This window comes from Suillus paluster, assembly GCF_016628075.1.
Source record: "Suillus paluster strain FC165 chromosome Unknown EDB91scaffold_12, whole genome shotgun sequence".
In the NCBI taxonomy this organism is placed as follows: domain Eukaryota; kingdom Fungi; phylum Basidiomycota; class Agaricomycetes; order Boletales; family Suillaceae; genus Suillus; species Suillus paluster.
The window spans coordinates 355,896-377,474 of NW_024537572.1; the positions used below are offsets into that span (position 1 = coordinate 355,896).

A 21,579-nucleotide genomic window follows, 5' to 3' on the forward strand; every position below is an offset into this window, starting at 1 on the left:
CTTTTGAGGGATCCTGATTCACGTGACTACGCTGAAATTGAGGAGAGAACCACCACGAACCCCGACAATTGATGTCGCGGTCATCACAATCTGCGCATACAGGTCCTCCGCAGTCAGCACGCATTCGCATTGCAAACGAAACTGCTACACCAGACAGAGAAGGACCAGTCCCTTCTTCCCTATCTTTACTAACTGCACGCCGTCCGTCATGGGCTCCTCCGCTGTATGAACATACTCAAGAAATTTCAGCTGGACTTGGTTCATATCGTGATGTACCATTATTCGGAATGACACAGAACGCGCATCCATCTTCTTCTCCCGAAGATGGTGGCAACTTTCGCAGAAGTCTCCAGATAGACATGAAGGAACTTGTCGGGGATGCAGTCGGAAATGTGCGTATACTTTCTGTCATAAAAAGGCAGTTTCTTGACCAAGTATACAGATGAGTATCAGCCCTACGAGTAGAGACATTGTCCTTGCAGCGTAAGTCCGCATATGTCGTGCCGAATGTTTTCTCAATAGTGCGAAGTCGCCGAGGTCTGTTTATCATTGATCTCGAAGCGCCTCTCGAGGTCCCGCGTTTCCTTCCTCAAGGCGGAACATGGGATGTTGCGGACGTGCAATGGAACCCCCACCGCGCTCGCGCCGAGTACATTGTATCTACCTCATCCGAGAAACTGTGAGCTTTCCTCTATCTAGTCCTCTCTGGAGCCTCTGACAGAGAACTTCAAGCCTTATATGGAACCTTATGTTGGTTGGAAAGACGTCTATTGAACACATACTTCACTCTCATTACCGTGCCATCACCGACATCAACTGGCATACTTCGGAACCCGACACTGTAGCTAGTGTCGGTATTGATGCTTGGGTGTGGTCTTGGGATCTAAGGGCGCCGAGGAAACCCGTGCTAGGTGCGTTTTCTTTGGCCGTCCACATCAAATGTAGCTTGAATTATCACAGGACTCTGCGCATTCAATTGTAAGCGTGTTTGAAACTGTGCATGTGGATTGAAATGTGATATTTTGCATAGCGGGAGGTACACAGGTGAAATGGAACCGACATAATCCTAATGTTTTGGCATCCTCACATATGAAAGAAGTTCTAATATGGGATCGCCGGGTATGTCGCCTTCGCTATATTATCTGACGTGACTGTCGTTACCTGGGAGTTGTCCACTGATCGACTTGGCAGAAAGGCTCGCTCCCTACTGCGCGAATACAGGCGCATACCGCGAAGATATACGGTATAGACTGGGCGCATGCCCGAATGCACGACCTGGTCACTTGTTCTCTCGACAAAACGATCAAAGTGTGGGACGCGTATGATGCTCCTTCCTTTTCCCTTAATCAGTCCTCGCCAGCCGAAATTGAACCACGCTCAACAATTTCAACACGGTATCCCGTCTGGCGCGCCCGAAACCTTCCTTTCGGACACGGCGTGTTGAGCTTGCCGCAGCGCGGAGAAACGACCCTTGAGATGTACACTTTGGAGGGGAGTGAGGTTGGAGCACCAGTAGAGGTGTTTGAGGGACATGCAGATGTAGTGAAGGAATTTGTGTGGAGGAAGGGGGGATTAGGTGAGCGCGCACACTTTAGACGTCAATCGTTGTGTAATTTGATGCCAACAGAGGGAGGAGAGCACCAGCTTATTACATGGTCCAAGGACAGAACTCTCAGATTCTGGCCAGTTGATGCTGAAACTATGGAGGTGCGCAATTATATGCCATGCATCTTCGCACCTACCCCCAGTGCATAACATCTTGTGTATCACAGAAAGTCGGTCATACGGCTACCACTCAAGCGCCTTCGCACCCTCATTTGCAACGTTCGCGTTTCTTCACAGACAAGTCTTTCCGGCACCCACCAACAGTGCCCGATGTGTACCCGTCACTTCTATCCCCACCTATTGGGCCTCGTGGAATTCTGGCTGAAGTGAGAGCAAGTACGCTGCCTCCTCGAGTACCAACGACCACAATTACTGGTGCTAGCATTCTTGCGAGCAGAGACAAAGATCATAACCCCGTCCTCCAACCACACCACGGATCTGCAGCACGAGGCCGTGGTGCACTGCTTCTGGACGCCCCCGGGTCAGCCGCGTTTAGTATCCCCGGCGCTACGCTGAAGCCGCACATTCAACATATCCCTGGAACGCCCGCAACGATGACGATGACACGTGGCCATGCGTTTGGTGGTAGATCTGCGAGAATGGATGCGTTTCAGTGGCTTGTGAGCATCAAGGTTGGTGAGCGGCGCGAGGAAAGTAGTTCAACTAGAGTAAGTTCGGAAGAAAGAAGAGAGGAACGCGGTGAGAGCTTTCCACCAGGCCAGAAGAGGAAGCGAAGTGGGAGTCGTATTATAGATGGAGATGGTACGCAGAGCTTGCAGGATGAGTGAGTAAACCTATCGACTCTCCTTACTGCTACTGATCTCACTGCGTAGAATTACTTCTGCCTTGACGAAGCTAAGGAAGCTGCAGACGTCCAACATCAAACTTGAAAAGGTTTAAATTTTGATTTCTCTAACCGTGTGCGTTAACTTACTTTATATCCGTAGCACGATCTTACCAAGCGACGTACATGTACCCTTGGTCTACATGGACCATGGGGCGAGTCGTCTTCTGTCAGCGTGTTCATACGCGTTTCCTTCCGATTTCCCAAGTCATACCCTCAATCTGGCGTACCTGAAATTGATCTTGAGCGAAACCCCCTGGTTTCGATGCAAAGTCGCGCATTTATGTTGAGACGGTTGAGAGGTATTCGAGAAAGAAGAAGACCATGCCTTGAGGCCTGCCTGAGGTTCTTACTTTTCGGGGATGAAGATGAGCGGGTCGGCATCCCGAGAGGAATCGACTCGGAGTCATCCGACGAAGAGGATGATGACCTGCGGAAAGGAGAAGGTGGGAGAAAGTCAAGAGATTTTACGGTGTCCTTACTTAGGAACAACAAGAATCTCGCGGAACCAAGGACATCACAAGGTGTCTTCGGTCCGAATGGTTAGTGATTTGCCAGGTCATCGTTAATTTTCACTAAATATTAGATCAGGAGAGTTGGTATGTTTCTTCCGTGCGCCACCCCGGATAGTGCGCAATCCCATGAACGAGATGTCGGCTTCTCCAGTCACAACTCCAGCATCACGCTCATCTCCTTCTGCTCAGAGGTTGTTCCAATCTCCCGCATTGCTCTCCGATGCAGTCCGACGGCTTGGTATGGCTGCGATCGATCGTGACAAGATGTTGGACTCCCTTCCACAGTCATCTGGGGATAACGACACGACCATGCGTATAATGACCAACCTCCTCACCTTTTCACACCACCAGCACAAGCGACGTGAGTCGATGGTCACTGCATCCAGCTCCCTTCCAACCGCCAACCCGAATTATGCCAAGGTGCCGGTACTTACGCGTAGAAGCACGGTGTTCATCGAAGGTCCAACGGATGCTGCATTTGCTCAACGGAAAATCGCAGAAGCGTACGTGTTTGGGCGCGACGGCGAGAGCGTAGGTGCTATTTGCGATGTCAACGCCAACATAGCACGTGAACATGGGCAGTGGAGCCATGAAAGGGTATGGAGGACATTAAGAGGCTTGTTCCCCGCTTCAGCGACCAAGGGCGAAGGCCCAAGCAAGGTTGCGCGGAAAATTATTGATTCACTGTACGTTCTTTTCCTAGGCAGTATTCCAAGAGTTGACTTGGATTTCCATAGGTACAAGGAGTACTGTGCAAGCCACGACGTGCAAATGCTTGCGATGCTTGGTATAATTTTACTGAGAGCCTTCGCTTCGCTTCCTGATACTGGCAAGCATTTTATTCACTCGTCAGAGTATTCCTTCTGATAATATCACAGCGCCAAACACACCCTCTAATCAACCATCTTCAAGTTCACCGACCCCTGAAGGAGATTACTTCTCGCTAACGCGGCGGAAAGACCCTCGTGCGGCAGCCCTTTCTCCCGGTTGGCCGCGGCTCTCATCGACATCTCCGACAGCTCCGCCCCTTATGATTTCGTCACTCTCGATGTCTAACTCTTCCCGTGGATCGTGGTCAAGCCTGTTCAATACTGGCAGCATGCGGCAGTTCATGTCCGGCGTGCAGGAAAGCATCTCGACGCCTCTTTCGATAGATACCCTTCAACTCCCGACGAGGACCCCAATGCCTATGCCCGCACCATTGCCTGGCAGCGAAAGTGCAGGTTCTGTGGTGCTGAGGCTTTCAAATCTTGATGCTCGGAGACGAGGCAAAGGGTCGTCAATGTCACCGATTTCAAAATCATGGTCAGACACATCTGTCTTGGCAACACTCGCGCCTGCCGCACCCCTTTCCCCGGCGGGACATGTGCGTCGACCGACTTTTTCGCGGGTTATCAGCCCAAAGCAAGTGATCCAAGAAAAGAGGTTGGTGGTCGAAGAAGAAGATATTGAAGAAAAGTGCAGTATTTGTTTTGCGTAATGGGCGGATCTTCACTTATCATGAGCGTTTAGGCCTGCCGCATATGATCAGCAGATCCTTGCTCAGTATAAGTGCCATGTGCTTGCATATGCGGAGATGCTCTTTAGATGGCAGCTCCTGAACAAGCGACTTGAATTGCTGAAGAGTGCCAAGATCACCACCTTCCACGCCAATAACCGGGAGGCTATCTTTGGTACGCAGAGAAATGCATGATTTGTGTTTCAACTGACCATGTTCCGTAGATGTGCGGCATGCATGTGGGACATGCAACCGCACCCTTGACCCCCATATGGAAATGTGTCCAAGTTGTGGTCTACGCACTCTTAAACCTCGGTGCTCTTTGTGCCGTTTGCCTGTGAAAGGTACTTTAAAGCGCGATCTATGACTCGTTGATGTTAACTCACTCGGCGTTTAGGTCTCTCCCGCAGCTGTGGAATTTGCCTCCATGTCACTCACTTGAGATGTTGGCGAGATGCTATGTCAAACGTGTGCGGCTCTGGATGTGGATGTCGGTGTAGAAGAGAGCTGCATCCCCATTCAAGAGTAGCTATGGTACAATCACCGACACCGTTATCGAGATAGAATCAGATATCCCTTGACCCAGAGCATACATGGCGCTCGAGTACTTGCTGGACGGCCATTCTTTACAATTTATGCAAGGCTTTCTAGCCATGGGATGATATTGGTTTGTATTGTCGGAATGGTATTTGTCTTCATTGCTAGAATTCATCCACAGACTGGAGCACTTCCTGCCGTGATATCATGATGACTCTGATGAGTACTAGCGGGCCAACTTCGGATTAGTTATTCCTAAATCGGGTAACTTTGACGGTTGATCAATTGATCAGGACCGATCGGTCACTATGATAGGCCTCATCTTTATTCGGCTTACTTTTTAATCAGATCTCTGACTCCTCCCCCGTGTGCTCTTTATCAATTGTTGCAATCATGTCACCCCCTGCACAAGGTCGTGTTTTGCTCGCATATTCTGGAGGTCTTGGTAAGTTGATCCGTGTCTTAACAAGGGATTGTCGTTAAGCATTAAGATCTACAGATACTTCATGCATCCTGGTATGGCTGATCGAGCAGGGTTACGAGGTTTATGCCTTCATGGCTGACGTCGGTCAGGAGGAGGTACTAACATCTTCCGTTATACGTTGCTGGCAATTGACTGTTTGTCAGGATTTTGAAGCAGCTAGAAAGAAGGCTCTCGCTGTTGGTGCAAAGAAATTCTTCTTGGAGGTTTGAAATTCTTCCAGCGGTTTGCTCAGCTGTCCTTGTCACTCACTATATGCAAACTCGCAGGACCTAAAGCGTGAATTCGTAACAGAGTTAATCTATCCTGCTGTACAGGCAAACTGCATCTACGAAGTAATTGCCCTCCCCTGACAATTATCATGTGCTGATCATTATCACAGAATGTATATCTACTTGGAACATCACTTGCTCGTCCTGTTATTGCTCGCGGTATGATGTCTGTTGCAGACAAAGAGGGTTGCGAGTAAGTCTTACCCTCATCCTCCACGCATCTGAACTCAGCGACCTTCTGACAGCTATGTGTCACATGGCTGCACAGGCAAAGGGAATGACCAAGTTCGCTTTGAACTTGCCTTCTATGGTCTCAAGCCTGACATCAAAGTCATTGCCCCTTGGAGGCTTCCTGGTGACCCAGTTTCTCGAACTTGCAAAGCTTTTTCGCTAATCCCTGACGTCCAGAGTTCTATAACCGCTTCCCTGGCCGTCAAGCACTACTCGCTTACGCGGCGGAGAAGCAAATTCCGGTGCAACAAACTGCCGCAAAACCATGGTCAACCGATGAGAACCTCTTCCATATCTCCTACGAAGCAGGGATCCTCGAGGACCCAAACACAACACCTCCCGAAGACATGTGGAAACTTACCGCGCCCCTTCAGGATGCACCGGAGGAGCCTGAACAGCTGTCGATCGAGTTCAAGGCTGGCCTTCCTGTGAAGGTGGTGATTGCTAACCAGGCCCCTCTCACTGATCCCGTCGACATTTTCCTCGCACTCAATGCTGTGGCGAGGAAGCATGGTGTCGGCCGTATCGATATCGTTGAAAATCGATTCATCGGTGTCAAGTCTCGCGGTTGTTATGAGTCGCCTGGAGCGACTATTTTACGTGTCGCACATATGGACATTGAAGGTCTCACGCTCGACCGCAATGTTCGTGCTCTTCGTGATCAGTTCGTCACTATCGAACTGGGCCGCATCCTTTACAATGGTCACTTCTTCACCCCTGAGCGCGAGTTCGTAACTAGTGCCATCCCTGCGAGCCAACGCACCGTCAATGGAACAGTGCGCTTGAAGCTCTACAAGGGCAATGTCGTTGTTATCGGCCGCTACTCCGATGAGGTAACGAATTTGATTCATGACTTTCATGCTTTCTAGCTCACCTGCTTTCTAGGGTCTTTATGATGAGCAACAATCCTCCATGGACGAGCTCGGCGGGTTTGAGCCGACAGATACCACAGGGTTCATCCAAATTGAAAGCATTCGCATTAAAAAGTGTGTTTTCAACTAACTCCTCATTATAACCTGATCACTTATCTTTTCAAGGTGGGGTCAGGCCAATGCTCGTAAGGGTCAAGGTGGCGTTGAGCCGAAGGATGTTTATGGCTCCCGCATATAGTCGACCGCTGTATTCTAGGTCTCAAGGACGGAAATGAAGTATCTCACTGATTGTCAATCTTATTTTGCTATTGTGCCCTGTGCAGCCGGTCATTAAGCACTAATCAGTACGAACTCTAAGTCCAAAGTAGTGTGGAAAGTTCTCTTTTCAAGAACTGACTGGATAATTTACATAATCATACATACATGCGACATACGTATTGCACGATGTACACGGATTTCGGGGTGTTGAGACCTGCGATTTCTTAAATAACTCAACAGCTATTTCAACGGGCAAGCTGAGTTGTAGGGCGACCAACGGGGATGGGCGCATGGGGAACAGGGGCGTGAGGCGTCCTGACCTTGATGCCTAATATACGGTTCTGTCAGCGATGGCAATTTTTAGATCGGCATGTTCGCTCACCAAGGTCCTCGCAGATAAGATCTGCGCCCTTCTCGCCCACGAGCAGCGCAGACGAGTAGGTGTTAGTACCCAAATTGTCCTATATATGGTAAGAAAGAGCCACTTGGACATTTTATGACGATCGCTTACAGGACAGATACTCAAGTCGACACACTTCAAGTTCTGGGTGCCATGGACATTGAGGCGAGGATCAACAACGCCTCCCTCTGCACGAGGCTTCATAGCTAAGAGTCAATTGAGTATTTTCCCGGTTGCTTTGTAGAGAGACTGCCATACCGCAGGTTCCTATTTGAGAGTTTAAGCATTATTTCGTCCAAAGTCATTCTCGATACTCACCTAGACTGTGCCAGGTAGTCTCGACGTGATCTGCGCGTTTTTGGAAGCTCAGAGGTGAGATAATGGAGAGTCTCCGAGAGTTCTCACCTGCAATCCAATTATCAATGGCCTCGTCATCCTCCTCGGTGTACTTGATATCATCATGCACCATGCTTGCGTTGTATGGTTCACCAGGCTTGTGCCAGGTACCTAAGAACGACGAGTCACTCGACGAAGCTCCTGTGCAAGGAGAATGATAGTCACGAACCCATGTGGATGCCAACAGTGAAGCCGTTGGGCATCAGCTGCTTGGCTGTCTTGATGTCAATGTCACGAGCAGCGGCGGGTGAAGCAGGGTGGAAGTGTGGGTGGTGAGAAGTAAGCTCGCCACGGAAGGCTATAAGAAGAGTGAGTTGAGTTAACGAGATGAAATGTTCGGAAGTGAGCTTTGCTAACCATCCATGCGTCTCGCAACCTCGCGAGTCTTCTTATAGCTCCAGCGGATGGGGGCGAAGTCGGCCTTATTGTTCATGAAGCCACTGTCAAAGAAGGGCTCAACATAAGGATTGGGAGAAGTGATGTGGATCTGGCCGCGCAACATGAGTTCAACACTAGATTAGTAATTGACGTTGGCTAACCTTTCCACGGCTAGCAGGGTATTCGAGGTATTGGAACATTGTCATGTACTTGCCGGGAGGAAGGAGCGAATGATCCGCATAAGCTAGCATGCGAATTAGTTGTTTCATCATTGTGATTACACCTCAGCAATTTTACCTCCCGAGACGATAGATCCAAACCTGCGAAGAAGATTTGAGCAGAAGAGAAGCTGGAACAAGCTCCAAATACATACATGACAGGCTTATCAGGCTTGTCTTTGAAGTACCTGTCCCAAAGAGCATTGAATTCTGGTACCCATTTCTTTCAGCTCCGCTTCAGTAGGACGAATCTGCAAGCAAATATGCTTGGACCCAGGTAAGTTCACAACAGTAATTTGAAAGCTGACCTTGAAACCGGCATCGATGGCATTCGATGACAGGCGTGCCTTCTCTGGGCTCACCTCCCACTCGGCGAAAATCTAGTTCCTATTGAGCACCTTTACAAGCATTTGCAGTACATTGGCTCACCTCCTTCTGAGCCCGTTCATCAGCCACGCAGAAAATCGTCCACGGTTATCGACTCGTTAGAGACACGGTAAACTAAAGTCATAGCTTCAGGAGTGAACCTGGACTGAGTGCTCTGTGTACTTACTGGACAGAGTTGTGTAGTGATCTTGGTATTCCTCGCTGTGTCAAGCGTTAGCGTTATCTTCACATAGAGTTCATTGTGCACGCACCCCACGCCAGGAAGGTCACTGATGACCTTGACATCGAGTTGTTTGAGCAGACCCGCAGACCCGACACCAGACCGCTCCAAAATCTACACAAAAATGGGATATCAGGTTACCACACAGAAAACGCTTGAACGCAATACCCCACCTGTGGAGTACCTAGAGTTCCACTGCTCAATACAACCATCTTGCGAGCCCGGACCTTTGGCCTTTATTAGGCACACATCAGCGTGATTGAGAAAGAGAAGCTTACGATGGTCTCCTGAACCGCAGCGTTGTTGGCACGATTTCTGGATGGAACATATGCGACACCGACAGCCTTGGTGCCCTCAAATATTACGCGAGACACACGGGCATTCGTGCGCAAGTATAGGTTACTCTGGATGTCCATGACGCTGTGGACGTATGCTGGATCGATTGCGTTAGCTAAAAATACACAGGTAGCCAGAAACCTGCTCACCAGTGGCAGCATCGCTGCGGCGACCAGTTTGACGATTGATGTATTTGGCCCAGATTTCAGAAGCGTGAGCAGTAGTAAGATCTGCATCCAACAATTAGCAGGCAGAGATACAAACCAGAAGTCACCCATACCCTGAATGTCGTCTGTGTGAATTACCAGTCAGTCCCTATGTCCTTGCGATGGAACCTCAAATCTTACCACTGAAGGGAACGTCAATGGCATGTGCAGCTCTCAAAAAGTCCTGAGCAAGGGGAGTGACCTGGCCACCGTTACTGATGGCGATTGGACCATCGTATCCGTGAGTATCATTGTTAACCGGTTTCTGGTAGTTTTCGAGCTACATGAAAGTTGTTAGTACTTGTTACTTCTCTTTGGTTTAAGGCACGAACCCGCTTCATAAGAGGAAGAAGGTCTACGAAGCTCATAAACACGGATGATAATGATTGGTGTGATCACACATACCCTTAGCTGTCCAACCATCGGCATTGAAGTCATCTGTTTAGTTTATTTAGTTGTCCACGATTTCATCTTGGTGAGACAATTTCGACAAACCCCAGTCGGATGCGGACGCCTGTCAAAATAAATTTAGTGCATGGTCTTCTGTTTAATTCTCGTACTCGCCCTTGTGTACATTTGGAAGTTGATGCTGTCGGGGATGTAATTACTCCAAGTGGCAGAGGACTAAATTGTGCAGCTCACCTACTACCGCCGCCTGTGCAAGTTCAAGAGACCTCGTGAGATATATAGCATACGGTGGATGAAGAAATAAATACCAAGGATGTTAGCGCACCTAGAAATGATGGTCAGTACTCCTTCAGATAACGACGGTAAACAATATACGGTACGATGCTTTGCCTTCCTCTCAGATGCGGGGAAGGTTGAGCATCGGTGTAGAATGTAGCCTTGTCGTTGCTGTCCATTCCAGTCAGCAGGACGAAACACTAGCATATAGTGAAGACCAACATTCCGTCGCGTTGCATGTTCTTCACGTAAATGCCAGGTCTATCGAACATCAGGACCGTTTTCGTCGTTTGTGGGAAGGAGCTTACCGGTAAACCCAGGGATCATCGCGGTTGTTGGCACCACCTGTGGCTCATGTTGAGTGACAGATGCAGAATGCTTTAAGCAGAGACATACCTTCGATGAGCATGACCTTGAGGTTGGGGTCAGCATATGCAAGCCGTCCGGCGACGACACAGCCTGCAGAAAGTAGTTAAAGTCGGTTGCACATACGCCTGTACATCCACCGCACCTGCGGGGCCTCCGCTATGATAGCTTTTCAGTACGATTCCGAAGTACTAGAATATCCACTCACCCAGCAACGATGACATCGACTTCTTCTGGGTGACCCATGTTTGTTTCAAGTGGAAAAGAGGGAGAATGACGATGATGCTACCGTGTTCCTCACCTTTATATGCTGCAAAGTCCCTGAGAAGGAGCCCTGAAGCAACAGATACAAAATCCGTACACGCGCAAAACACAGAGCTAGGGGTCAGATGATCACATATAGCCGCTCATAGCGATTCTTTAAAAGTAGAACCAATAGCTGAAAGCAGGCATGATAGGGGAAGTGATAGAGCGAGAGGTTCCCATCATGATCGTGGCAAATGCGGATTTGAGACGTTCGCAGGGAATAAGATCCGGGTGTGAGCCCATCACGGTTAAAAGTTCCAGAGAAAAACAACACCGAGAAGGGATATAGTGCTTCGTCGACTGTTTCGACTAGCCGTCGTCGAGTAAACGAACGAGGTCTTCAGCGATAGCATGGAAGACATGGGTACGTTGTTCTCAAGGCGTCGTGAAATAGCCTTGCTCTTGACGAGTACGCGAAAGCCAATCCAACAATCGGAACGAGAGTTTTAGAAGCCATTCTACATTTGTACGACATCTTGCGCCCACGCGCGCATCAGCGACCGTCATCTCGACATTGTTCTTTAGAGCAAAGAAAGACTTACCTAAGTGTTGGTTTGTCATACGGCGATAACATTCATTCATTTCCGTGTGCGGTTTCACTCAGTTGATACAAGCACCAGCAACCGACCGCAACAGAGCACCCAGCACGAGCACGTTGATTTCTTCAATTGTTTATCCAGTGCGGACTCCAGACCAATGGGCGTGTGAGTAGAACCGCGGATTTGGCTACCACCTTCTCAGCGATCTGACAGGTATTATCGTCCCTTTGACCACTAGAGGTAGTAACGCGCCGTGGATCTATGTCCTGCGAAACAATCCACTTTCGATCGTGCGGAAGTGCCAAGGAACAACTGTCACGCGAGCGGACAGCCTGGACGAGAAAGCACATAAGAACAGAATCTTAATAACGGCGATCCATTGGGACAGTGCAGTGTAATCGTCAGCAGGGAGGACATGAAAACCTTGAAATTTGCTTTGTTGTGTTCGAGTCCAGACGATCCAAACTCATGAACCCGAAGATCGCATTGCAGAACGTTCTTTTTACTAACGAAGCTCATAAATCTCAGATGTATCAGAAGTCTGCAAGCAAGGGAAATTACTCATCGCTGAGCTGTACGGCCACGGCGACATGCAGACATCACATGGCAAACCTTTTGATACACAGCTTGAGGCTACCCTAAAGAAGGGATGATTCATTTACGTTGAGAATTAAAGTGGTGAAGAATCGGATAAGTTCACCTAAGTTAATGACGGAGATTGCTGGAAGAACGATTAGCCTTTCAATTGCTGAGAAAGCTCCAGAATGTGTACCTTCATTGACTGTGTGCACGCCAGAAGACCCTCCACTGGCTCGCTCTAGGTGATCATATGGCAGTCAACTTCCAATAGAACCGTGTATCTGCAGTCGAATCATTAGCACTAAGCTGAATGCAATGCGTTCTCAAAAGCCTACCTGTGTTACTGGACATGATGCCTGGGCTCACGATAATTGCATCCGAACCAGAGATATTTCTATGAGAGTTGTAGGCTGTCATGATAGTTCCAGATGAAAATTGGAATGGCGCAGTATCTTGACCACACGAGTGACTGATGTTGGCTCTAAGCTATCACTAAATGCATCGGAGAGGGATCAAGGTGCCATATGAAGGCGCATCCGCATCGGAAACATATGTACCAAAGGCCGTGTATGATAGATTGAAGTCGCTTGTGAGGGATTCCAACAATTCAATATCGCGCACTTTTGTGGCGGCAATAGAACTACAGGTAAGAAATAGTGTATTAGCGATGGCATCCACATCTGCATCAAAACATCAAAACTACCTTTCTGTAGAAATCCGGTGGTTCACAACGGCCCACGCCTGTTCTGGGAGAGCGTTTACCTTCACTCCACCTTCAACGAGATCAATGGCCTGAGTAGTACCAACAAGGCTCATAAAAGCGCGATTCATAGAAAGTTCCTGCTCAGCGGCGCGAAGCGCTCCATTACAATGCTCTGCACGTGACATGTATTTCCTGTCATTCAGCAATCGTCGTTTCTAAGACAGGAACTACATCTAGCGGTATGTCATCAGTAGGGAGATATGTAGACTATCCACAGATGAACTCACCTTGGTGAGCAGTGAGAAGAAATGGCTTCAGCGCACTGTTTGAATACGTACAACAGTCCGTAGGTATTGACTTTCGTAAGTTCCAAGTTTGAGTGACTGAAATATAATGTGAACTTCTGGACAACTGGACAATCATATATCTACAGTGCGGAAAAGTACTCACAGTTATAAAGGGAACAACTCTTTCAGATAATCATGTATTGGGAGGAATTTCTCCCATACCGACTCTGTTACATCTCTCATGTCGTCGAACGTTTCTGTGCTGCACGAGGGACGTATTTAGTGCAGAAACACACGGCATATCGCAAGTGCAACAACGCACGGAATTTGCACAGCTCCCCCAAGCCAATAGGCTACGGCTCTCGCTTGGAACTCCTCGGTACTGTAAGGTAGAAGTCATGCAAAACCGACTATGTGTGTCTAAGACTCCCCCAGATCACTCCGTTCTTCTCGGGACCAAGTTCATCTGCCTGAGGACACAAATCTGCACCATCCTCAAGGGTGCCGCTGGGGACACCGTTAAAGGGTCTCTCGCTTGACTAAGTACGTTGAAGCAGAGATTGCGAGTGCAACGAGTGTGATCTTGGATGCGATAACCTTGACCCCAGCGCAAAGCCTCGTAGTGGATGTGCGGGCGTGAACGCCTGGAAGCTCGTTAGCTTTCTTCTCAGCTAGCTTAGCTTGCGACATATGCGACAGAAAGAACGCCGCCAACTTCATGGTATCGACTGCGGGCTGTTTGGTAATCCATTATGTACAACACTGGTCCGAAGAGGTGACACCAAACTTGACGCTTGAATCAATGTTATCACAAGTCTCCTCACAAATAGCTACATATCTTATCCATATCAACCAAAAGCTCAAATGCTGTAAAGCCAACACCTTCTTGCCACATAAAAATGCATTGTTCAAGGCAACTCCGATTCATCAACGTTGAGAATAAGTGTGGTGAAGAATCGAATCATCTCGATGAAGCTACTGATGTCGATGGCTGTCATGAAATCATGTATCAAATCACGTTTCTAGAAAAGAAGAACATAGTCTCACCCTCGTTGACAGTGTGCACTCCAGAACTGAGTGATCCACCGCTAGCACCATCTGTATGGCCATAGCGGAAGATGTGCTCGGTCAGTTTCCAATAGTATCTCGTATCTAGCAAGGGCATAAGGATCATACGGTGACGTCTAAACAGATATCACTGACCTGTGTTGCCCGACATAATTCCCGGGCTGACGAGGAGGCTGTCGTCATCTGAAAGACCTCTGTGAGAGTTGTATGCAGCTTTGATAGTGCCAGACAACAGTTGGTAAGGTAGGGTATCAGTGGATGAGACTGGAGCAGGCTCAAGTCCATGCGTATAAGCTTCAGATAGTGTCAAAGCGCCAAATGCAGGAGCATCAGCATCAGTTATCCTAGCACCGAAGGCGGTATAAGATAGGTTGAATGCGCCTGCGAGTGATGTAAGCAGCTCCGTGTCCCGCTTTTTCGTTGCAGCGACCGAACTAGACTCGATATTAGCGTGCGATAGTGCGATACTGATTGATGACCAACCTCTGCGTCGAAATGCGGTGGTTCACCACAGCCCAAGCTTGCTCTGGCAGAGCATTGACCTTTACCCCTCCATTGATGAGGTCAATAGCCTGAGTGGTTCCGACGAGATTTCTGAACATAGGGTTCTTGAAGAGTTCCTGTTCAGTACGGCGAAGAGCACGGTCATTATGCTCTGCGTGAATGATGTCTCTCCGCAGTGATTCAGGAAGTTTAGGCGCGTGAACAAGACATTGTGCACTCTTGTATGTTGGCGAACCTCTTTCCTGCGAAAGAGTTAGTTATTGTATTGCCCTATTGGTGTTCCAAAACTGACCAGATAAACTTGGAACGGATTTCTCTCAAGATTGACGAGCATGTCCGCTAGTATGCCAATGCTCTATGCCGACATAAGTACCGAGTCATTACTTGTAAAGCAGGAACCTACAGTATGAGGCGGTGGAAGACTTGAGTGACCACCAGGAGATGCAACATTTATCATGACATCCAGATAACCTTTCTCAGCAATACCCGGAGTTGCGATGACTCTACCAAACTGTTCGCCATATCCAGCTATGGCCAGTTAATAACGCCTGGCTAGTGGAAAGAGGAGCATCTTACAGCCTTCATCTACTAGCATGGCATAACCGTTCTCACCGAACATCTCCAGTAAAACTGGCGCCAATGTTTGAGCGCCCTGTCGGTGGTTCAGCCTAGGGGTCACAGTGCTCTAACGTTCTTACATGAAGGCCACTGGTCTCTTCATCGAACCCGGATGCCAAAACCACGGTTCTGGTTGGCTGGAACTTGTTCTCCAGCATACTCTCCATGGCGGACCTGAGATAAATTGTAAATTGGAGCTAAAAATGCCATGAGGGACCATACATGATGCCTGTGCATCCGTTAATAAGGCAAACGTGAAGTATATAAGTTGTGAAGAGCTCACCTATAAGACCGCTCTTGTCGTCTTGCGAGCCACGTCCCCATACTCGCTCACCTATTATGCTTATTGGTGGTTATCGGATAAATTAAAGAGAACACACGGACCGTCGAAGTGCCCAGAGAAAGGTGGATATTGCCATTGGTCAATTGTGGTCCCCTCCACGGGAACAACGTCTGTATTACAGAAATTTTAGGGACATCACGTAATAAGGGTACCAAGCTAACCTTGGTGGGCTGCAAGCAGGAGAGGCTGGAGGGAGCTGTCTGTTCCTTTCCATACGTATATCAGGCCGTACGTATTGACTTTGGTCAACTCAAGGGTGGAATGGCTGTGCCATCACAGGGATAATCAGTCTAGAAATGATGAACTAGCATTACACCTACACGAGTGGAAAGGACTGCAGCAAATAGTCGTGGAAAGCGCCGAATTTCTCCCAGCGTGGGTCAGTTCCGACAGGGCCCATCTGGTCATAGGATTCTGTTCTAGTACAAATGAGTGCTCTGAGCTTCTGGAGCTTGTAAGGCGAATGAGAAGCTTACGGGATTCTAACGGCTCCTGCAAGCCAGTCCACCGCTCTCGTCTTGAATGCATCCGTTTCATAGGTGTCGCCAAGAGTCTTCCATAAGGCGCCGTTGGACTTTGGGACGAGCTCCGACACTTGGGGGCAGATCTCTGCATTGTTATTTTGCTGATGGGGGCGGTGCGGTCCAATGCCATGTGACGCCTTCCATAGGAAAGTGGATGCGAATACAGCCAATACAACCAGACCCGTCCTCAGCGCCAGTATCCTGCCGCTCGACGTCCTGCGCGGTGGCAAGACGCCGGGGAGGAACTCGTTTGTTTTCTCGTTCGAGGTAGACATACTCAGCGAACGACAAAGTATATCTTGGACGGATTCCCGCGGCCGATAAACTCTTGGAATACTTATAGTAGCGGCCCGTCCCCGGACCCCACTTGGCCATGAGACTGCCAGTTTACGTTGTCGCGCGACGCGAATATGGGTCAAGAGCGAACCTAACTTATTCTTGACCGTCAGGTGACTAGGTCACCTGTAAGTACCCTACTGGGGTCATAATCTCTCCAGGTTGCTTGGGTAGCCTGATGAATAAATGTATTTGTAGCTGGGAGAAAGTTGAAACATTTGACGATCCGGGGCCCCTCCTTTGTGAGGAGAAGAGCGTGAGATGCATGCTAACCAGTGCAGCGAATGTATAGACAGCGCCTAAGCACGAAGGCAGCATATGCGCAACTAACCGATCACTATTCTTGTCGTATTGTTCAATTGCTCTAGGGTACCATGCGCCGGTTTCACTCTTAGGCCCAACTTGCAATTATGGGGCAATTATGGGATCATGTATGCGGCATAACGAGGTCTGTTCTCTGTCTAGTACTCAAGGTCCTTAGACTCCTCACATAGTACTTCCTCTATACATGTCCAGATCGTGTGATAGTGTCGCTGTGCACATCATTATGTGCACGTCGTATGTACGTCCTGGTTGAACGTTGAACGTCGCGTCAGATTCTAACTACGTCACTCGTCACTCGTCAGTAGGAATTTCTTTTTTTGCACTTAGGCAAGCATAACCTCGTTCCGCCCAGTTCGAATCTCAACACTTTGATCTACAACGCCGAGGTAGGTATACCGCTGTTCCCACCGACATCCTCTCACAATCATCCTCGGTCTACATAGGCTATTTCTAAAGTTAAACAAGAACCACCGCTAGCCAGCTTACCATGTTCAATACAGATGCTGACTCCTTTTTCACCATTTCCTCTCCTTTCCGTTAGGCAGCGACATTTCAAAGGACCCGATGAATACGAACGCCTCAGACCTTCCTGAAGACTGGAAACCACCATCCTGGCCCTTCGCTCGGTTTTGCTTCACTGGAATTTGCTTGTTCGCTCTCAGCGAGCCTGATCTCGAGGAATTGTGGCAGAAGGTGAGCCAAGAGAACAGCTAGCATAAACGTAAAGTCCGCTTGGGCGGTGTGGTGGTCGAGGACATCACGGGCGTTAGTACCGTTAATCCCTATTCTGTCTTGCAAGGCTGACGTGTCCACTTTCTTACATAGCAAGAGGTAGCCCGCTTCGTGACTTTGCAGGCATTGACATTCAAAATGCTAGTAGCGCCTAGATTACAAACCCTCGACCACACATTCCAAGTGGATTACCAACTGCTGATTTACGTGGCATACCTGTGGGGTCTCCTGGCGCTGGGTTGTGAATGGTTGCTTTTCAGAACCGGCTTAAGACTGGCGAACGACCAGTCCAGAGGGGTAGGGAAATTTCCAGAGTCATTGACCCCAGAACCAGAAACCGTTCAAGATGACGCATCGTGAGATCTTGAAGTACCTCGTTCTCTGTCGCACGGCGTATCTTCTCGTTGCTTTATTTACGGCGTTTCCGGCAGGCTGTAGGTGTATCTCTTCAGTTTGGATCAGAGTTCCGCGCTGACATTTTGACGTATCCAGCTGCGTGTGTAGTTTTTCTTGGGTCGAGCTATTGGATGTCTCTTGTGGTGATTTTAACGGTCATTCTGCTCTTGGACGCCATTTTCCTCACGAGGGACCCTCGAAGGATTGGCTTCTTCTCTGTGGCTGGGTGTTGCCCTGTGTTGCTTGGACCGAAATTTTGGCAGCCATAAATTGAATCGACGTTTCTGGAGACACAACAACAGTAAAAGGAGGATTGCGGCCTTGAACAAGACGCCACAGGAGAAATTTGGACATCATGGCGAGGATGAGAAGGTGGTAGTCTACTGGGCCCCTAGCCAACATGAACACGGTCCAGCTGTCATGTGACCGCGTATGTAAGTGATTGCAATTTGCAATGTTGGCTACGGTCAGACTCAGTAGTCTCCCGTAGTCAGACCTTGAAAGAATGAAGACAGTCGTTCCTTCTTTTCAAGGGTACACACTGCAACTGCCAAGCCGTTATTCTTGCAGCTGAAAATGAAAATGATCTCGAGCTCGCACCTGAATGGCAAAAAACCTGTGTTGGAAATTGGGTATCTGATTCAGTATCGTAATCCAGACCCTACCAGCAACTTGCTGCTGGTATCTTGCTCCAATGTTCTCTGATTTGACATTTGTAGGCGTTGATCTGAGAAGATCGTGGTTATACTGGTGAGTCATCAGTTTACTGTATCGCGTGGATTGTCCGACGTCGGTGCTCCGTCTCGTTCTATGGCTACTTTCTTGCTTTCTAATTTCTAAGTAGTGTGTTGTCGATCATCAATGTACCGTTGCTCATTCGAGTTCTAGCGCTAGACTTGTGGCGTTGAATCAAGGCCTCACCACCAATCAAAGCAGTTCCTAACTATAGAGACTGCTTGAATGAAGCAGGCGCTCGGGCGCTGTTGCTGATTGGCACAAGACCACCTAAGATGTCAGCCGTGACGACCAACACGAGTTCGCAACTCTCGTCAGCCTTGGCGAAATGAAGTCACTGAGTGCGTTCGCGTTTCGCGTTCGTTCAACTGTCATTACTATCAGATGTGCGATAGTGCACCCTGCTCATTCGGTTCAAATTTCCAATTCTTACCAGGTTCCAGCGCCATGTTTCAGCAGCGATTTTCGCCACCTAGCGCCTATGTGGCAGGCCTTGATGTGTGTAGTACCTGATCAATGTTCAGACTTGAGTTCATACTGACAGTCGCTCCCAAGGCCAATGGATTCTGTCAGGAGATGTTCGGAACCCCTCGGCGCTCATCCTTTGTTAATTTACAGTGATATGGCCATGCTACACGCCAGTCATCAAATGGTTTTACCAGCATCGTCAATGTCGTCCACTTCATCTGGTCTGTTGTCTTTGCATTGTAGCCGGATTCCAAGCTGAGGCTACGGACTCGGAAAATGTGGGGTTGTGGATCACCCCCGGATTGCAGCAGTGCAACTCGAATCCCATGCAGAACTGGAAGGCGAGGGACACTTAGGACAGTTTCATATACTTACTGCTATGGCAACGCAACCGTTGATGACACAGGTGAACTACTACAGACTACTACTAGAGTGTGTATGGACAGCGGAGAACACATAAGAGTAGCCTAAGTGTCACGGTCGAGATGTCTAATAGGAATGAAGATGTGATCCCACACCATTAGCTTCTAGAGAGGGTAAGCATAAAACTAAGCTCCTTAAATACTGCAAGGTGTGTCTAGGAAACGAAAATGGCAATCATAAGGTATGTACGTGTGGTCTAAACCAGTGCGATTTCGTAGAGCGGTACCAGGCGTTACAGCTGACTGTCTTGTAGCCTCTTGTAGCCATATTAATGTTGAATGGGGTTTCCTTGCGATTTTAGCACGATTATAGATTGTCTAGGTTAATGTTATGTAGGACGAGTGACGGCTGATGTGCTAGTCAGTCCTATAGAAGGAAGACAGTCGTTCCTTCTTATGCGATGTTCACATCGTTCTTAAAACTTCAGGAATGAACTGTGCAGATTAAGCAAGGTTGTGTACTATACATCCAGACCGTCTCGTCTCGCCTCTACCTCCTCTAGTGTTGGTCGCTTCGGAGCGACGATATTGCTGCGCCCTGAGCTCGCGTACAGGATTTCTGCCTCGCCAAGCGCACCGGGCGTGTATGGTGCCTCCGATCCGGTCTGGTAGACATTGCCTTGCTTGGAAGGGAATGTCGATGAGGGAACTTGGAGAAGGTGGTCTGGCGTTTGAGTGAGGTATAACCGATGTAGCGAGTCTTCAGCTGCCTGTAGTATTCAAAGTAAGTTGATTATAAATAGGTATACCTGGAATGTGCTTACCCGGTATTCTGCCATCTTCAACGAACTACCGAAACCCTCCCCAAGCTTGTCCGGTCCGGAAAAAATACCCACTACAAATACGGGTGAATTCGAATAACGACCAGTCTCTTTGAGTAATCTGCATGGCGAAGAGCTTCAGCGAGGCACGAAGATTATATCTAGGTAGCATACCTAGATTTTGGACGTTCATGACCGAATTTTTCCACAGTTTCTATGAGGGCTCGTTTTGGATCACGAAATTTGATCATACTCCGCAGATCAACCTGCCTACTCAAGAAAAAGGACTGGACAAATTTCCGTGCAGATTGCAGTGATCTTTCTTGGTAAACAAGGGCGGTTATTGCCCGCGGTATTGATGCCAGTGCATCCGAGTGCAGCAGTGCTGGAGACATTGGTGTCATAGGCTAAAATGTTTGATCAGCGACAAAGAGCCTGTACTGAACATCAAATACTCTACCTGTCTATGCCACCGTAGTAAGGATACTGCACCCATTTCCTGAGCGACACTCGCGCACGTCAAAGGACCAACGTGAGCGCTCACTGCGGCCTTTAGAACGCGAGTCGGCAGATGTGGGTATGCAGCGTGAAGATGTTCGGATGCAAACAGGCCCATAAGTGCGTTTCCTAGCGTCGCAAGGTTTGCGTTTGTTGGGGGTGCAGGGCTCGAAGGGTAATATTTAGTATGAAGATTGACGAACGACTTGTGTGTGCAAGCGCGTCGAACAACATCTGTCGACGACAAGACGTTTGCAAGACCTATTCTGTGAGCGAACGCGGTGATGGCAGATGTAGGTGGGGGTTGAAGAGCTGCCCATGACTCCGGGTCAAAGAAATTTGGTTTGCCAGAGTCTGGTCTGAGGATGGCCTCTTTTGGCGGAAACTGCTTCAGTTGTACAGTCGAAACAGCTAGCTTTGAAGCAGAGGAATAAAGACGCTTTGAGACATGACCCATTGGCAGAAAATGACGCGGAATGAGTGGTTTTCGACACTCGAGCAGTCGTCTTCTGCAGAATACCCCGTTAAACTTGTTCCCGCTCAAACCAAAAATTAGTCCAATGTCATTTCGGCAAACCCCGCAACGCGCTGTAAGCGGTCCCTCTCCACACATTTTGTTAAATTTTATTCAAAGTACTGTTCAGTCTAGCTAGATGTGCAGAGGAAAATATAGAGTAGCTGACGGTGTTCTGTCTTGAATGCAATGGTAAATTTTTGTGTTACTAGAACTGC

General features: G+C 48.6%; 6 protein-coding genes across 6 annotated transcripts; 3 read left to right on the forward strand and 3 right to left on the reverse strand.

Annotated features, from left to right (window-relative positions):
• The first annotated feature begins 30 nt into the window (after nt 1–30).
• Nucleotides 31–5,235, forward strand: EDB91DRAFT_104993 (uncharacterized protein). Its single transcript, XM_041313499.1, has 18 exons — nt 31–392; nt 443–483; nt 530–679; nt 733–911; nt 961–978; nt 1,031–1,119; nt 1,192–1,576; nt 1,628–1,707; nt 1,773–2,389; nt 2,439–2,499; nt 2,553–2,991; nt 3,041–3,650; nt 3,702–3,793; nt 3,843–4,422; nt 4,477–4,637; nt 4,687–4,806; nt 4,860–5,129; nt 5,181–5,235. Exons 1-17 carry the CDS (start codon nt 72–74, stop codon nt 5,024–5,026), a joined length of 4,110 nt encoding a protein of 1,369 aa, XP_041179872.1. The 5' UTR covers nt 31–71; the 3' UTR covers nt 5,027–5,129; nt 5,181–5,235.
• A 157-nt stretch (nt 5,236–5,392) lies between these two features.
• On the forward strand, nt 5,393–7,093 carry EDB91DRAFT_1236061 (argininosuccinate synthetase; the record flags this gene model as incomplete). Its single annotated transcript, XM_041321402.1, has 9 exons — nt 5,393–5,444; nt 5,499–5,578; nt 5,627–5,686; nt 5,750–5,815; nt 5,863–5,945; nt 5,998–6,107; nt 6,161–6,816; nt 6,869–6,969; nt 7,021–7,093. The coding sequence occupies 9 exons, from the start codon at nt 5,393–5,395 to the stop codon at nt 7,091–7,093; spliced, it is 1,281 nt and encodes a 426-aa protein (XP_041179873.1).
• Nucleotides 7,094–7,358: 265 nt separating this feature from the next.
• EDB91DRAFT_1245812 (uncharacterized protein) lies at nt 7,359–10,950 on the reverse strand (the record flags this gene model as incomplete). The annotated part of the gene is made up of 29 exons (XM_041322595.1): nt 7,359–7,441; nt 7,496–7,574; nt 7,625–7,719; nt 7,772–7,780; nt 7,832–8,020; nt 8,079–8,207; nt 8,267–8,396; nt 8,449–8,531; nt 8,585–8,607; nt 8,661–8,728; nt 8,814–8,885; nt 8,935–8,940; nt 8,978–9,006; nt 9,059–9,093; nt 9,144–9,226; nt 9,281–9,346; nt 9,391–9,545; nt 9,598–9,678; nt 9,729–9,740; nt 9,796–9,934; nt 9,987–10,009; nt 10,060–10,092; nt 10,350–10,387; nt 10,438–10,509; nt 10,561–10,599; nt 10,647–10,683; nt 10,735–10,797; nt 10,850–10,863; nt 10,913–10,950. The coding sequence occupies 29 exons, from the start codon at nt 10,948–10,950 to the stop codon at nt 7,359–7,361; spliced, it is 1,923 nt and encodes a 640-aa protein (XP_041179874.1).
• Nucleotides 10,951–13,650: 2,700 nt separating this feature from the next.
• On the reverse strand, nt 13,651–16,750 carry EDB91DRAFT_1118030 (uncharacterized protein). Its single transcript, XM_041318063.1, has 13 exons — nt 16,128–16,750; nt 15,972–16,070; nt 15,813–15,916; nt 15,693–15,761; nt 15,580–15,642; nt 15,389–15,486; nt 15,267–15,342; nt 15,094–15,218; nt 14,983–15,045; nt 14,670–14,932; nt 14,322–14,620; nt 14,166–14,270; nt 13,651–14,109 (listed from the first exon to the last, which is right to left on the reverse strand). Exons 1-13 carry the CDS (start codon nt 16,448–16,450, stop codon nt 14,027–14,029), a joined length of 1,770 nt encoding a protein of 589 aa, XP_041179875.1. The 5' UTR covers nt 16,451–16,750; the 3' UTR covers nt 13,651–14,026.
• Nucleotides 16,751–16,763: 13 nt separating this feature from the next.
• On the forward strand, nt 16,764–18,389 carry EDB91DRAFT_1335039 (uncharacterized protein; the record flags this gene model as incomplete). Its single annotated transcript, XM_041325478.1, has 6 exons — nt 16,764–16,959; nt 17,028–17,073; nt 17,188–17,221; nt 17,377–17,528; nt 17,661–17,923; nt 18,227–18,389. Exons 1-6 carry the CDS (start codon nt 16,922–16,924, stop codon nt 18,387–18,389), a joined length of 696 nt encoding a protein of 231 aa, XP_041179876.1. The 5' UTR covers nt 16,764–16,921.
• Nucleotides 18,390–19,890: 1,501 nt separating this feature from the next.
• Nucleotides 19,891–21,435, reverse strand: EDB91DRAFT_1118047 (ribonuclease III domain-containing protein). Its single transcript, XM_041318064.1, has 4 exons — nt 20,810–21,435; nt 20,524–20,756; nt 20,353–20,470; nt 19,891–20,298 (listed from the first exon to the last, which is right to left on the reverse strand). Exons 1-4 carry the CDS (start codon nt 21,302–21,304, stop codon nt 20,050–20,052), a joined length of 1,095 nt encoding a protein of 364 aa, XP_041179877.1. The 5' UTR covers nt 21,305–21,435; the 3' UTR covers nt 19,891–20,049.
• Nucleotides 21,436–21,579: the final 144 nt, after the last annotated feature.